This window comes from Hippoglossus stenolepis, chromosome 12 (genome assembly GCF_022539355.2).
Source record: "Hippoglossus stenolepis isolate QCI-W04-F060 chromosome 12, HSTE1.2, whole genome shotgun sequence".
NCBI classification, from domain to species: Eukaryota; Metazoa; Chordata; class Actinopteri; order Pleuronectiformes; family Pleuronectidae; genus Hippoglossus; species Hippoglossus stenolepis.
In genome coordinates this window covers 24,775,086-24,790,085 of record NC_061494.1, presented here as the reverse complement: position 1 = coordinate 24,790,085, position 15,000 = coordinate 24,775,086, and the positions used below count along the sequence as shown (strand labels likewise).

General features: G+C 39.9%; 3 protein-coding genes across 5 annotated transcripts in view; 1 reads left to right on the top strand and 2 right to left on the bottom strand.

The window, feature by feature from the left end:
• The first annotated feature begins 165 nt into the window (after nt 1-165).
• Nucleotides 166-5,701, top strand: LOC118119080 (cystatin-F). Of its 2 annotated transcripts, XM_035172769.2 has the most exons (5): nt 166-455; nt 1,878-1,969; nt 3,914-4,104; nt 4,419-4,538; nt 4,661-5,701. In XM_035172769.2, the coding sequence occupies exons 2-5, from the start codon at nt 1,918-1,920 to the stop codon at nt 4,757-4,759; spliced, it is 462 nt and encodes a 153-aa protein (XP_035028660.1). In that variant the 5' UTR covers nt 166-455; nt 1,878-1,917; the 3' UTR covers nt 4,760-5,701. The 2 variants fall into 2 exon arrangements, with proteins under 2 accessions (XP_035028660.1, XP_047198326.1); XM_047342370.1 differs by lacking the exon at nt 166-455 and having other exon boundaries at nt 1,860-1,969.
• Nucleotides 5,611-13,932, bottom strand: LOC118119079 (adipocyte plasma membrane associated protein). 2 transcript variants are annotated; one of them, XM_035172767.2, is made up of 9 exons: nt 13,730-13,932; nt 13,243-13,359; nt 9,414-9,529; nt 8,994-9,086; nt 8,572-8,688; nt 8,318-8,495; nt 7,833-7,967; nt 6,918-7,110; nt 5,611-6,057 (listed from the first exon to the last, which is right to left on the bottom strand). In XM_035172767.2, the coding sequence occupies exons 1-9, from the start codon at nt 13,930-13,932 to the stop codon at nt 5,848-5,850; spliced, it is 1,362 nt and encodes a 453-aa protein (XP_035028658.1). In that variant the 3' UTR covers nt 5,611-5,847. The 2 variants fall into 2 exon arrangements, with proteins under 2 accessions (XP_035028658.1, XP_035028659.1); XM_035172768.2 differs by having other exon boundaries at nt 8,318-8,492.
• Nucleotides 13,842-15,000, bottom strand: part of LOC118119078 (zinc finger protein 235) — a 6,130-nt gene continuing 4,971 nt past the window's right edge. Inside the window, exon 3 of the transcript XR_004698045.2 lies at nt 13,842-13,980. The gene's annotated coding sequence lies outside the window, so the exon portion shown is untranslated. The remainder of the gene's footprint in view (nt 13,981-15,000) is intronic.

The window sequence follows — 15,000 nt, the reverse complement described above, 5'->3', positions numbered from 1 at the left end:
AATACATATATATCTTGGATGTAGCTTAACCCTAACTCTTAGTTATTAGGGGAGATTTGGACCAACAGAGCGTCCACGTGTCAGGAGGCTCTTAGAGAAAGAGGCGGAGCCTGGTCAAATAACCCTTTTGGTTTGCAGTAATCTTTTTTGTAAAGTGTTTCAGTAAAGTTCCTGATGTAGCGTTAAGATGAATCAGGTCCAGGGGGCAGGAACATGCAGGTGTTGATCAGGTTTTGTCCAAACATCTGCAGCAGGAAACATTATGACTCAGAAATGTTTCTTTCTTGATGTGATGCAGCATCATTGTGTTCCAGCTTCGTGTTGTATCTTCAGTTCCTTCAGCTCTTTGTTCCACTGAAGCTCATCAGCTTCCCTGAGGCTTCTTCTTCTCAGGAACATCTCTGTGGTGCCACCCGTCGTTCTCCTGGTTCCTTCATGGTGTTGTTGAAGACGTGGTAACGGACAGAACATTTCATTATTACATTTTTTATTTTTATTTTATTTTATTCAAGATATAGTCGTGAAATGTATAACTACAAAGAAGTTAGTGATATATAAAGATCCTCGGATCATAAAATCAAACACATAATGTCCCCGTTCGTGTTGTTTATTAAACAAACACTAATAAATATGTTAAAGGGGACATAGCATGTCCACTTGAGCACAAGTTGATATGGTTCCTTGGGGTCTTAATGAAATGTCTGTAACATACTTTGGTCAAAATACCACAAGGATCATATAAAACAGCTTTTTACCCTGTATAAAACAGCCCTCCACAGAGCGACCTGTTTTGAGTGCCTGTTCCTTTAAATGCTAATGAGCCAGCTCCCCCCCCCTCTCCCCCCATGATTTTAAACGATATAAATTACATATTTTATATGATATAAATTATCAAATATGCATCCCATACTTTGTATTCCCCTTCTGTTGTCCTGGAGTTTTAATTTTCCCAATCACATCATTAAATGTCCCCCTCTGCCCCCCCACTACAAGCACACAAGCAGACAGACAGAGAGAGAAAGAGAGGGGGCTATGAAGACCATCATTTACCCCCGAACCCCGACATTCAACGGGTACAACAACAAGCGGAGAAAGCAGAATCGCGGGCTGACCTTATATATACAGTCTATGGGGCTGACCAGCGGAGAAATGCTCGTCCCGTGTGAACAGCCAGGCGGCTGCGTGCTGGAGAACGGCGCTGCGCTGCCTCGCAGCCTCGCTGCGTCCGGTGTAAACCCGACGTAACGAGTGGGGGGGACGGGGGACGACGGGGGGGGCAAGGCCATGTAGGGAGACTTCCAGTTCCTTGTTACGACACAAAACCCAGGTTTTTTCCCCAGAGTGTTTGGGTTGGTAGACATGAGCCAGATACCCACATTAACCTGTAGAAGCACTAACAAAGTGGAATTTGCATGATATGTCCCCTTTAAAGTGCAGATGACAGCAGACGGAAGATCGATGCCTCTGATTGGTTCTTTCCTCTCAGATGAGTCATGTGATCAGCTGATGAAGCAGCTGTGACAGGGCTGAGTTGCAGAGCATGCTGGGAAATTATGGAGCCAAATCAGGGCCAAATGTTTTGATCATTTGAAAAAATGGAAATTGAAAAAGTTAAATTGTGTTAATTGTTAATTGTGTTAAGTTAAAATGATTGATTGATAATTGTTTTTCCCGGTTCAGATCTATGTTCTTTCTGTCATGGCGTGATATTAACAACTAAACCCATATTATTAGAATGAATTAGTTTCAGATGAAAACTGTGAGCTCCTCAACAGAGGTTCAACAGGAAGTCACTGTGCTCACAGGAAGTGATGTCGCACGTGTGAAGAAGCGCGCTGATTGGTTGGTGTGTGTGTGATGTGTGTGGTTTGTCACAGGAAACAAACAAACCTGTTGCACAAAGATTCAGAGTGAACGATGGGAGAGAAGACGCTGCTGCTGCTCCTGCTCGCCGCCAGCGCCGCTCTGGGTAAGATAACTTCCTGTTTCTCTCAGGACTTTATTCTGATCAACAGGTTCTGACTCTGAAACATAAGATTTAATGATTCTGCACCAGAACTTTCAGCTGAAAGGTTCAGCAGCAGGAAGTGACGTCACAAAGTGATCAGACCTGATCAGTTTTATTGTGATCAATAACTCTGAAAACACTTCAACACAAACTCTGAGTGAAAGAATCAAAAGATCAAATCTCGTTAAGTGACGAAGAAAAACCAGTGTACAGCAGGATGTGACATCAAAACAATACTGATCATTATAATGATAATAAATAACCTGACGTCAGAATGTCACCACGTGTGAAGTTAAACTGCTGAAATCAACTTTGTGTTTTTACTTCTTTAAACCAGCAGCTTGGTGAAAGTGAGTCTGATGTTTAGTGTGAACATGAGAAAGTTTCCTCCTTCTCTCCCTGAGCGTCTGTTCTCTGTGACTCTGCTGAGTGGGTTCCATCTCCTGTGAGAAGAACTGACTGAGAGTCAGCTTCAACTGTCACAACCAGCTGCAGCTGAAGAGTGAAGCTGAACTGAGATCAGTTAGAAACACTCTGAAGTTATTAAAAACCAGAGTTTATCTCCAACATTCAGCAGGAAACTGTTAAAACATGAAGAATTCTGAACAGAGTTTGGTGGATTTGTTCCAGCAGCAGCTCTTCAGGGTCAGGAAGCAGAGGATCATGGGTAATATCCAGCGTTCAGAGCTCAACACATTGATTCACTTTGTTTTTTCTACACATGAGAAAACTTCTTCAGACACAGAGACCAACAGAGTTCATCATGTGTGGCTGCAGGGGGCGCTGTTGCTCGGTAACTGTTTCATAGTGCTGCTTTAACATTCGGTGTTCAGAGCGACATCACTGATGGTGTAACTTCCTGCTTTTATAAAAAACAGCTCTATAATATATATGATTATATTACAGTTATGCAGATGATACCCAACTGTACTCACTGCTAATGACGATAATGTATTTTTATTTTTTAAACTTTGATTATTGATTTTCAAATTTAGAAACAATTACAGTCATTCATCCAATACTTGTTATTGTTGCTAGTTAACAACAAACAGATGAACAAACAAACAGACCCCCCCCCTCCTAGGGAGGGAACATTTGTCAACTAGTTGTTGAAAAGATGCAAAAACAGCATCCACATATGGTCACAGTTCTTACACCTCACCGAGCCCAGATAGAAAAGGCACTGTCCAGTAATGATGGGGTAAAGATATGATTTGCCTCTAATGGTGTCTGTAAGCCCAAATGGCGTCTAAATTGAAACCAAATTTGAAGACAGAAGAAACCATCACATTTTTAGTGTAACTAGAGATCAAAGAAAGAAGAGGTGAGTGCAATAAGGCTTCAATGATACTGGATGAGCGGAGTTTGCCTCCATAACCAACCATGAGGGAGGGGCCTCAATATCCTCATATCGAAGCCAATAGTTCAAGTTTCTAATATTTGTTGCCCAATATCAGAACAAAATAGTCGGTAACGCCATTCCACCCAGAGCTTTGACGATAATGTCTAAACATAGCAAAGGTTTCAGGTTTCTTCATTTATTTTTATTTTTTTTTTAAATCTTCCATATAAAACAATGTTATTTTTAAATCAACAGTTCAAAGACCTGTGAGCGCCCCCTAACGACTGCAGAGGTTATAACATCAACGTCTGAACATCCTGATGATTTAATCTATATTTATGATTCTACACCAGCGACACCTGGTGGTCAGGTCTGTCTCACACAGATGAACTGATGAACTGATCAGAGGTCAAAGGTCACAGGGGCCTCATATTATTGGTGGAGGAGGGGTGCAACTCATAAATATCAGCAGCTGATGATGTCATCAATCAGTCTGCTGACATCGTCCTGACGACGGTGATGAAAATTCATTTGAACAAACTTTTGATCTTTTTCTGCTTCAGAGATGAGTGTGATCGGCAGCCGCCATCATGGCCGCCATCATGGCGGCTCCATGCCCGGCTCTCTGTCCAACATCAGCAGGGACGACCGCAGCCTCCAGCAGGTCGTGCTCGCCGCCGCCTACTCCTTCAACAACCAATCAAATGATGCCTTCCTCTTCAAACCGTCTGCCATCCACCGAGCGCAGCGACAGGTACGACGACAGGAAGTGACAGGAAACAGACATGACGTCATGATGTTTGACGGATGTATGAAAAATATCTGAAGGATTCTAATCTTTTACACTTAAATTAATTCGTGTTTTGAGTTCGAGCTTTAAAAGGATTTTAAACTTCATTATTATGATAAAATCAAAGACAAACTTAACATGACTTTAGTAATTTTGTTAACATTGTTAAAAAAGTTCTGTGTAAATAAAGTTTATCATTACGAAGCGTGTCAGATCATGTGATCCTTGTCCTCAGGTTCCAGATGTTTCCATGGTGACAGATGTGTTTGATGTTTCAGATCGTTAAAGGAATTCGTTACATCGTAGATTTGGACATTTCCAGAACTGTTTGTCGTAAACGAGACGACAACAACGACTTGTCGCAGTGTCGCTTCCAACCCGAAGGTCGACTGCACCAGGTCCGACAGTACTTTTACTCTCAAGTACTCCATTACATTAGTGTATTACTTGACTGAATCACACTCCACCTTTACAGGTGATGAAACAGTAAAGATCAGTAACATGTTAAACTGTGTTTCAGGTGTTTCAGTGTCACTCCGTCGTTTGGGTGATTCCCTGGAGACACGAGACAAACATTCAGATTTTCTTCTGTAGAAACGGAAGCTTCAGGATCCGATGAACCACGTGGTCACATGGGCTCACCTGTCCGTCATCGAGTCACGACTTTTCACCCAATAAAAGCTGTTTGATAATAATCTGTTTATTTAATCTACATAAGAATGATGATCTCATTAAGGTGAAAGATCATTTAACTTAATAATTCACACATTTAGTTTTCACATTGTTCATTCTAAATCTGAATTCATCACTTTCATGATTTTAGTCAATTTTAAGAAAATTTTTGGACGTAACTTTTGATTAACCTGTAATTTTATAAATCACTATATACATAAAAAACCCTGATTATTGAATTTGTTAGTTTGTCCATTTAAATGATTTCAAATGAAATTATAAATATTCTACAATTTGATTGTAAAAACATAAAAATGTGAAGATTTGATCCTTTTTACATAAAGATGAAACTTTCAAATAAAACATCCTCAAGGTTTGGAGGTAAAAAAACAACAACAAATAAACGACTCAATGTCAACATGTAGCTGATGTTAGCATGTGGTTGATGTTAGCATGTAGCTGATGTTAGCATGTAGCTGATGTTAGCATGTGGTTGATGTTAGCATGTAGCTGATGTTAGCATGTGATTGATGTTAGCATGTAGCTGATGTTAGCATGTGGTTGATGTTAGCATGTGGTTGATGTTAGCATGTGGTTGATGTTAGCATGTAGCTGATGTTAGCATGTAGCTGATGTTAGCATGTTACCAAAATTCATTTGAGACAAACTGAACAAAAGAAAAATCTGAAAAAGTCTGAAGGTGAAGAAAGTTTAAGAATGATCAGATTATCGATTAATAAGCGAACAGTAGTGATTTAATTATCCGTTTAATCTAAACTGAATAAATAACCAGGATTATTCTGTTTTTATAGAAACACATTTATTGATGACAGCTCTGATCGATCAGATCTGATGTCAAAACTAAAATAAACACAAATGTTGAGTCTGATTCGTCGTCTGCGTCGATGAGTCATCGACCTCCGTCCTGCTTCATCGTGACATCATTGGTCCGGTCCAATGCTTCGTCCTGATGTCAGACGCCATCGCCGTCTCTTTGACTCAAAGGTCCGACAGCGGAGTCGTGTTTTGTTTTTTTTACACCTTGCGCAGGTCGAGTTTGGCGATGTACGGGGAGCGGAAGGAGCCCAGGTACAGGCTCCCGTCGTGCTCGTGGACTTCGCTCACGTAAGCCGCCACCAGGCCGTTTGGATCGTGGAAGCTGCGTGTGCAGATCCCACCGTCATGAAGCTCCGCCACCAAACTGTAGCGAGGGACGAACTTCATCAGGACGTCCTGACTGAAGAGCTGGAGACGAGATGACGAGCGCGAGGAGCGAAGGAAGAGGGATACAAAGGCGTCAGTCGTTTGTTGACTCCGAGCTGCCCTCTAGTGGACGTTCTCTTTAACATCCAGGTCATTGTACAGGACACATCATTCAAATACAGGAAGTGACATCATTTAAAATAGATTTCGTCAGTTTTCAAACATATTCATACGGGCAACATTTAGCAGGTTAGCCTGTTAGCACGTTAGCACGAGACAAATGTTGTCGTCCCTATAGTAAGACCTGAACCTGGACCTGGACCTGGACCAGGACCTGAACCTTGATCTATATCTGGACCTGAATCTGGATTAAGATCTGAACATGGACATGGACATGGACATGGACCTAGACCTGAACCTTGATCTATATCTAGACCTGAACCTGGATTAAGATCTGAACATGGATCTGGACCTGAACCTGGATCTGAACCTGAAAATGGATCTGGATCTGAACCTGAAAATGGATCTGGATCTGAACCTGGATCTGCTCTGTCATGTCTGGTCACTGAACCTGGACTTGGATCTTGACATGGACCTGAACCTGGATCTAGATCTGAAGCTAGACCTGAACCTAGATCTGAACCTGGACCTGGATCTGAACATGGATCTGGATCTGAATCTGAACATGGATCTGAACCTGGATCTGAACATGGATTAAGATCTGGACCTGAACCTGGATCTGAACCTGAAAATGGATCTGGATCTGCTCTGTCATGTCTGGTCACTGAACCTGGATCTTGACATCCAAGACCTGGACCTAGATCTAGATCTGGACCTGGATCTGAACCTGGATCTGAACCTGGATCTAGATCTGAACCTGGTCTGTGTCTTGTTGTTTTTACCTTGAAGATGAGTTTCTTGATCCAGGGTCTCTGGGACAGGAAGTCCAGCATTGAGAATCCGGGGTTCAGCCGCACCGCCGACATGGCAACCCAGTAACCTCCGCTGGAGCTGGGACGGATGTTGTCAGGGAAACCGGGCAAATTGTCCATGAACGTGTCCATCCCTCCTTTATTGAGCCCGGCCACGTGCACTCTGCTCCAGAAACACATGCACAGAACTGGTGTTTGTGTGGTAACTATGGTAACCTGAGAGAAGACGACTGATGATCCAAACTGCAGGAGATTTATAATAATATTAACAATAGTAAATTCTGTACTACTTCCTGTTTATTACACCTTTAAACTGTGTAAACTTTATTTGACTCTGACACGTTTAAACAGGGTGAAAGTCCAGGATGTGGACATTGATATTGTGAAGGACTACAGATACCTGGGTGTTCACCTCAGTAACAAACTGGACTGGTCCACACACTCAGACGTCCTGGACAAGAGGGGCCAGAGGACACTGAGGTCCTTCAGAGTGTGCAGGACACTACTAAGGACTTTTTAATGACACTGGTGGCTTCCGCTGGGTTCTATGCCATAGTCTGCTCAGGGTGTGGATGCACTGAGAGGGACACTATTTGCACAATTTCTTTCTTATGCACACATTTCATTACTATTTTGCACTACTTTTAAAAGGAAGAAACTGTTTGCACACTTGCTTTTTTATGTACAACTGTCTCACTCTTTTATACAAAAGATTATTTTTACTTGCCAAGTACTATTCATCCTGTGTGGACAGAATGTTAGTACTTTTTTATTTAATTTTATTTATTTTTAATTTTAACTTTTAAATTCTTTATTTGTATTCTTTTGTCCTGTTTATATTTCTTTATTCTCTTGTCTGCCTCACTCTGACCTGCGGTGACGTACCTGCGTATCCGAGCCATGGTGGTTTCAGCCACTAACACCGACTCCTCATCCGGCAGCAGCTGGATTCCATTTGGAAATCTCAGGTTTTCCATCAGCACCGTCACTTCTCCGGTTTCTGTGTCCAACTCCAACACACTGCAACACAACAGGAACAGACTTTTAATGTGAAACACCAAACTTAACCTTAACTAAACAAAACAATAAACCAAGGTAAACTAACGTAAACCAAACTAACTAAACTAACATTTAACTGAACAACATGCTCCACCACAACAGCAGCAGACTTTAATTTTAAAACCTGCAGGAAGTGAAACTACACAATAAGGTTTTGGTGAAGAAGTGTGAATTCTACATTTTGATATTATGTTGACGACCTGAAAACAAAATGCCTCCGGCCACTAGGTGTCGCCAGTGTGGAGACATAAATATGCTGGGTGTAAACAATAATTGTCACGAGTCCGTTTCCCGTTCTGTGTGCATCGTACCGTCCGTCAGCGGTGGCCTCCATGATGAGGTGCAGGTAATCTCTGCGCTGCCACCTGCTGCTGGAGTCAGTGAAGTACACCTTCTTCCCGTCCTGCGTCACCGCCACGTCATTAATGAACGACAGCTTCCTGCCGGCGACTATCTGACCGCCCGACACCAACCTGGTGGTCTCACCTGCTGAGACGAGACAAAGCTGAGAGGGCGAAGCTCCTACTGATGGGGACACATACGTTTAAATATTAAACTTACTCACCTGTGGTGGGGTTCACCTCAAAGAGACCCAGGTAAGCGTCGGCTACAATCAAAGTCCCGTTGGGTCCGACTCTGATCCCCAGAGGTCGACCGCAGCTCGACTCCTCATCTGTGGAACCTGCAGGTACAGACCACGGCGTCATGGCAACGTAACAGTTTCATCTACAGACAAACAGTTCAATTCATTTTTAATTAAAAAAAACGTTTATTAAAATTGATAAAAGTTCAAATCTAATTGAACTGATAAAATAAAATACTTAAATTAAAACTTGCAAATGAACTAAATTAAACATTCAACCAAACTAAACCGAATCAAACTTTATTTACAGCTTATTCGATATGAACATTAAATTTAAATAAACTCAACTTTAAACTAAACCTGGTCAAACCTTTATTTAACTGTTTTATGAATATTTCTCTCACCACAGGGAAGTTTCCCGAGTCTCGTCACTGTGTGGATTCTTCGACCAATCAGCTTCACAATTTTCCCGTCAGCTGTTCCAGAGAACAAAACATCTGCAGAGACAAACATCCGTCAGATAAACTCAACTAATCTGAACATTAAACTAAAGTCAGTTTCTTTTCTCATGAACTTCATCTCTGAGCAGGAAACATTTAATAAGAAACAAAACTTTCTGATGTCGCTATCAGTTCATTCAGCGATAATTATTTTCATTATCATCTTTCCAGTCACTGAGTAATGATTCTCTAAAGTCTTTTTATTTACAAACAAACAAGAAAAAACAGAAAACACTAACAAAATAAAAGTCAGAGGTCCGAGGATGGAACCCTGAGGAACTCCTGATCGAGATTAATACGTAAATCACAATCAAACAAAGTGACCTCCAATGTTGGCGATGGACTCGGGTCCGATGATCTGGTCCTCGAAGAGTCTCTGAGCCTCACGGAGCTTCAGGTTCGGTTCCCAGCAGCCCTTCATCTGCGGAGGCTCCTTCAGCCTGCAGCACACATTACAACCAGCAGGGGGCAGAGCAACCACATATTTATTAAAGTACAAGCTTTGTTTTTAAAAATGTTACTATTATTATATGTATAATATTTTAACTATGACTTCTGTCACATTTTGCATTTTACTAAAAGACTTATTTTTCACATTGCAAACTTTATTTTGAAAATATTATGACCCTCTCAAAATGTTTTTCGAAAATATATCACAATATTACGATTTTACTCTTTACACGTGATGCTGCTGTAACATCATCTATGACCTGTTTGGTGGAGGGTCAGTGAAGATGTGAGGAAGCAGATCCTGGGAGGGGCAGACCTTCATGTCACAGCCAACGGTTCCCTGACTGCTGGTAGGTACCAGGATGAAATCCTCAGAGAGATGGTCTGTATTTATATAGATGGTCTGTGTTTATAAAGATGGTCTGTGTTTATATGGTCTGTATTTATATAGATGGTCTGTGTTTATATGGTCTGTATTTATAAAGATGGTCTGTATTTATATAGATGGTCTGTGTTTATATGGTCTGTATTTATATAAATGGTTTTTAATAGATGGTCTGTGTTTATATAGATGGTCTGTGTTTATATAAATGGTCTGTGTTTATATAAATGGTCTGTGTTTATATAAATGGTCTGTGTTTATATAGATGGTCTGTGTTTATATAAATGGTCTGTATTTATATAAATGGTCTGTATTTATAAAGATGGTCTGTATTTATATAGATGGTCTGTGTTTATATAGATGGTCTGTATTTATATGGTCTGTATTTATATAAATGGTCTGTATTTATAAAGATGGTCTGTGTTTATATATAGATGGTCTGTGTTTATATGGTCTGTATTTATATAGATGATCTGTATTTATATAGATGGTCTGTGTTTATATAAATGGTCTGTATTTATATAGATGGTCTGTATTTATATAGATGGTCTGTATTTATATAGATGATCTGTATTTATATAGATGGTCTGTGTTTATATAAATGGTCTGTATTTATATAAATGGTCTGTATTTATAAAGATGGTCTGTATTTATATAGATGGTCTGTGTTTATATAGATGGTCTGTATTTATATGGTCTGTATTTATATAAATGGTCTGTATTTATATAGATGATCTGTATTTATATAGATGGTCTGTGTTTATATAGATGGTCTGTGTTTATATTCTGTAATGGTCTGTATTTATATAAATGGTCTGTATTTATATAGATGGTCTGTGTTTATATAGATGGTCTGTGTTTATATAAATGGTAAGGTCTGTGTTTATATAAATGGTCTGTGTTTATATAGATGGTCTGTGTTTATATAGATGGTCTGTATTTATATAAATGGTCTGTATTTATAAAGATGGTCTGTATTTATATAGATGGTCTGTGTTTATATAAATGGTCTGTATTTATATAAGGTCTGTATTTATATAGATGGTCTGTATTTATATAGATGGTCTGTGTTTATATAGTGTGTTATATAAATGGTCTGTATTTATATAGATGGTCTGTGTTTATATAGATGGTCTGTATTTATATAAATGGTCTGTGTTTATATAGATGGTCTGTATTTATATAGATGGTCTGTATTTATATAACTGGTCTGTGTTTATATAGATGGTCTGTGTTTATATGGTCTGTATTTATATATATGGTCTGTATTTATAAAGATGGTCTGTGTTTATATATAGATGGTCTGTGTTTATATGGTCTGTATTTATATAGATGATCTGTGTTTATATAAATGGTCTTTATTTATATAGATGGTCTGTGTTTATATAGATGGTCTGTATTTATATAGATGGTCTGTATTTATATAGATGGTCTGTGTTTATATAACTGGTCTGTGTTTATATAGATGGTCTGTATTTATATAGATGGTCTGTGTTTATATAGATGGTCTGTATTTATATAGATGGTCTGTATTTATATAGATGGTCTGTATTTATATAGATGGTCTGTATTTATATAAATGGTCTGTATTTATATAGATGGTCTGTGTTTATATAAATGGTCTGTGTTTATATAGATGGTCTGTATTTATATAGATGGTCTGTGTTTATATAGATGGTCTGTATTTATATAGATGGTCTGTTTATAGATTCTGTATTTATATAACTGGTTTAGTTTAACTGGTCTGTGTTTATATAGATGGTCTGTGTTTATATAACTGGTCTGTGTTTATATAACTGGTCTGTGTTTATATAGATGGTCTGTATTTATATAGATGGTCTGTATTTATATAGATGGTCTGTGTTTATATAACTGGTCTGTATTTATATAGATGGTCTGTATTTATATAGATGGTCTGTGTTTATATAACTGGTCTGTGTTTATATAGATGGTCTGTGTTTATATAACTGGTCTGTGTTTATATAGATGGTCTGTGTTTATATAACTGGTCTGTGTTTATATAGATGGTCTGTGTTTTTATATAGATGGTCTGTGTTTATATAGATGGTCTGTGTTTATATAGATGGTCTGTATTTATATAGATGGTCTGTGTTTATATAGATGGTCTGTGTTTATATAACTGGTCTGTATTTATATAGATGGTCTGTATTTATATAGATGGTCTGTGTTTATATAACTGGTCTGTGTTTATATAACTGGTCTGTGTTTATATAACTGGTCTGTGTTTATATAGATGGTCTGTGTTTATATAGATGGTCTGTGTTTATATAGATGGTCTGTATTTATATAGATGGTCTGTATTTATATAGATGGTCTGTATTTATATAACTGGTCTGTATTTATATAGATGGTCTGTGTTTATATAGATGGTCTGTATTTATATAGATGGTCTGTATTTATATAGATGGTCTGTATTTATATAACTGGTCTGTATTTATATAACTGGTCTGTATTTATATAGATGGTCTGTGTTTATATAACTGGTCTGTGTTTATATAGATGGTCTGTGTTTATATAACTGGTCTGTGTTTATATAGATGGTCTGTGTTTATATAACTGGTCTGTGTTTATATAGATGGTCTGTATTTATATAGATGGTCTGTTTATATAACTGGTCTGTATTTATATAGATGGTCTGTATTTATATAGATGGTCTGTGTTTATATAACTGGTCTGTGTTTATATAGATGGTCTGTGTTTATATAACTGGTCTGTGTTTATATAACTGGTCTGTGTTTATATAGATGGTCTGTGTTTATATAACTGGTCTGTATTTATATAGATGGTCTGTATTATGGTCTGTATTTATATAGATGGTCTGTATTTATATAGATGGTCTGTGTTTATATAACTGGTCTGTGTTTATATAGATGGTCTGTGTTTATATAACTGGTCTGTGTTTATATAACTGGTCTGTGTTTATATAACTGGTCTGTGTTTATATAACTGGTCTGTGTTTATATAGATGGTCTGTGTTTATATAACTGGTCTGTGTTTATATAACTGGTCTGTGTTTATATAGATGGTCTGTGTTTATATAACTGGTCTGTGTTTATATAACTGGTCTGTGTTTATATAACTGGTACCCTGGTATAAAGGTATTTTCTAGTCTTGATGACACTTTACAGTTTTACGTTCACAGTGAATCTATGGCAGCTCTTTTCTGTAAGGGGCCATTCAGGGTTCAGTATCTTGACACTTTGGGGATCAATCCGCCGACCTTCTGGTTGGAGGACGACCGTGGTCGAGGTTGGCCCAGAACATGTTATGTACATGTATGTAGTTTAGTGTGTGACTCACGTGAAGACATCGGGTTGGATGGGAGACTCCAAGATGAGGACGAAGACGAGCAGAGGAAGAAGCAGGAATCCACCGAGAGCGAGGAGCGTCACCTGAAACACCTTTCCACTGTAGGTGCTGAAACAGGAAGTGACAAACAGGAAGTGGCTGATTGGACATTTTTCCTCATCATCAGTCACTGATAGATATCTAATCAATATTTCTTCTTCTTTCTTCAGATTATTGGCGGGTAGCAACCATCAAGGTGCCTTACTGGTCCTACTGTGTCCTCTTAGGTCGTTGGTCTTCCTACCTGAGGTCATGAAGACCTGAGGACATGAGTATATGAGGACATGAAGACATGAAGACCTTAATCAAAGATGAATTAATGAAATATCAGTTTAAATGAGATATCGATCAGGACCGGATCGGGACCGGATCGTCCCCGGTCTCCGCTGCTGTCAGTCGGTTGATGAGGGCTGTGACGCGGCCTCCTCCAGGTTCTTACCCGGGACCTTTGTACCGGTGCTCGTGCAGCTCGTCGGTGAGGACCTGCGGTCGCTGCTGCCGCCGGAAGCGGAGTCCTTCAGACTCGTTCATGACGGGACGCTCGGCTCGGCTCGGCTCGGTTCGGTTCGTTGTTCCGGAGCTGGACCGAGTCGCTGCGATGAGATGAACCCGGAACACAAACAGGAAACCGGGACCGAGCATCAGCAACAACTTCCGCTCCGCTTCAGAATAAAAGTCCCGCCAACAAAACTGTCATCAGTTTGTGTTTTTAAGAAAAATAAACAAATAAATAAATACAGAAATTAATTAAAGTAAAATGTATTGTATGAAATAATGTGACCAGATGAATTAAAAACGTTTATAATGTCTATAATTTATTTCGTAATTGTATATTGAACACAAATTTCATAAATATCAACTTTCAGTGAATTCCAACATTCACAAGTTGTCTTCATCACACTCTTAAAGGTCTGTGGACCAAATGAATGAGTCTGTCTCCGAGGACACACTGACTCCGAGGACACAAACTGACTCCGAGGACACACTGACTCAGAGGACACACACTGACTCCGAGGACACACACTGACTCAGAGGACACAAACTGACTCCGAGGACACACTGACTCAGAGGACACACACTGACTCGAACACACACACTGACTCCGAGGACACACTGACTCCGAGGACACACACTGACTCGAGACACACACTGACTCCGAGGACACACACACTGACTCCGAGGACACACACACTGACTCCGAGGACACACACTGACTCGAGGACACACTGACCCGAGGACACACACACTGACTCTGAGGACACACTGACTCTGAGACACACACACACTGCTCCGAGACACACTGACTCCGAGGACACACACTGACTCCGAGGACACACACTGACTCTGAGGACACACACACTGACTCCGAGACACACACCTCTGAGGACACACTGACACTGAGGACACACACACACTGACTCCGAGACACACTGACTCGAGGACACACACTGACCCGAGGACACCACACTGACTCGAGGACACACACTGACCCGAGGACACACTGACTCGAGACACACACTGACTCTGAGGACACACACACTGACTCCGAGGACACACACACTGACCCGAGACACACACTGACTCCGAGACACACACACTGACTCCGAGACACACTGACTCCGAGGACACACTGACTCCGAGGACACACACTGACTCAGAGGACACACACTGACTCAGAGGACACACACACACTGACTCTGAGGACACACA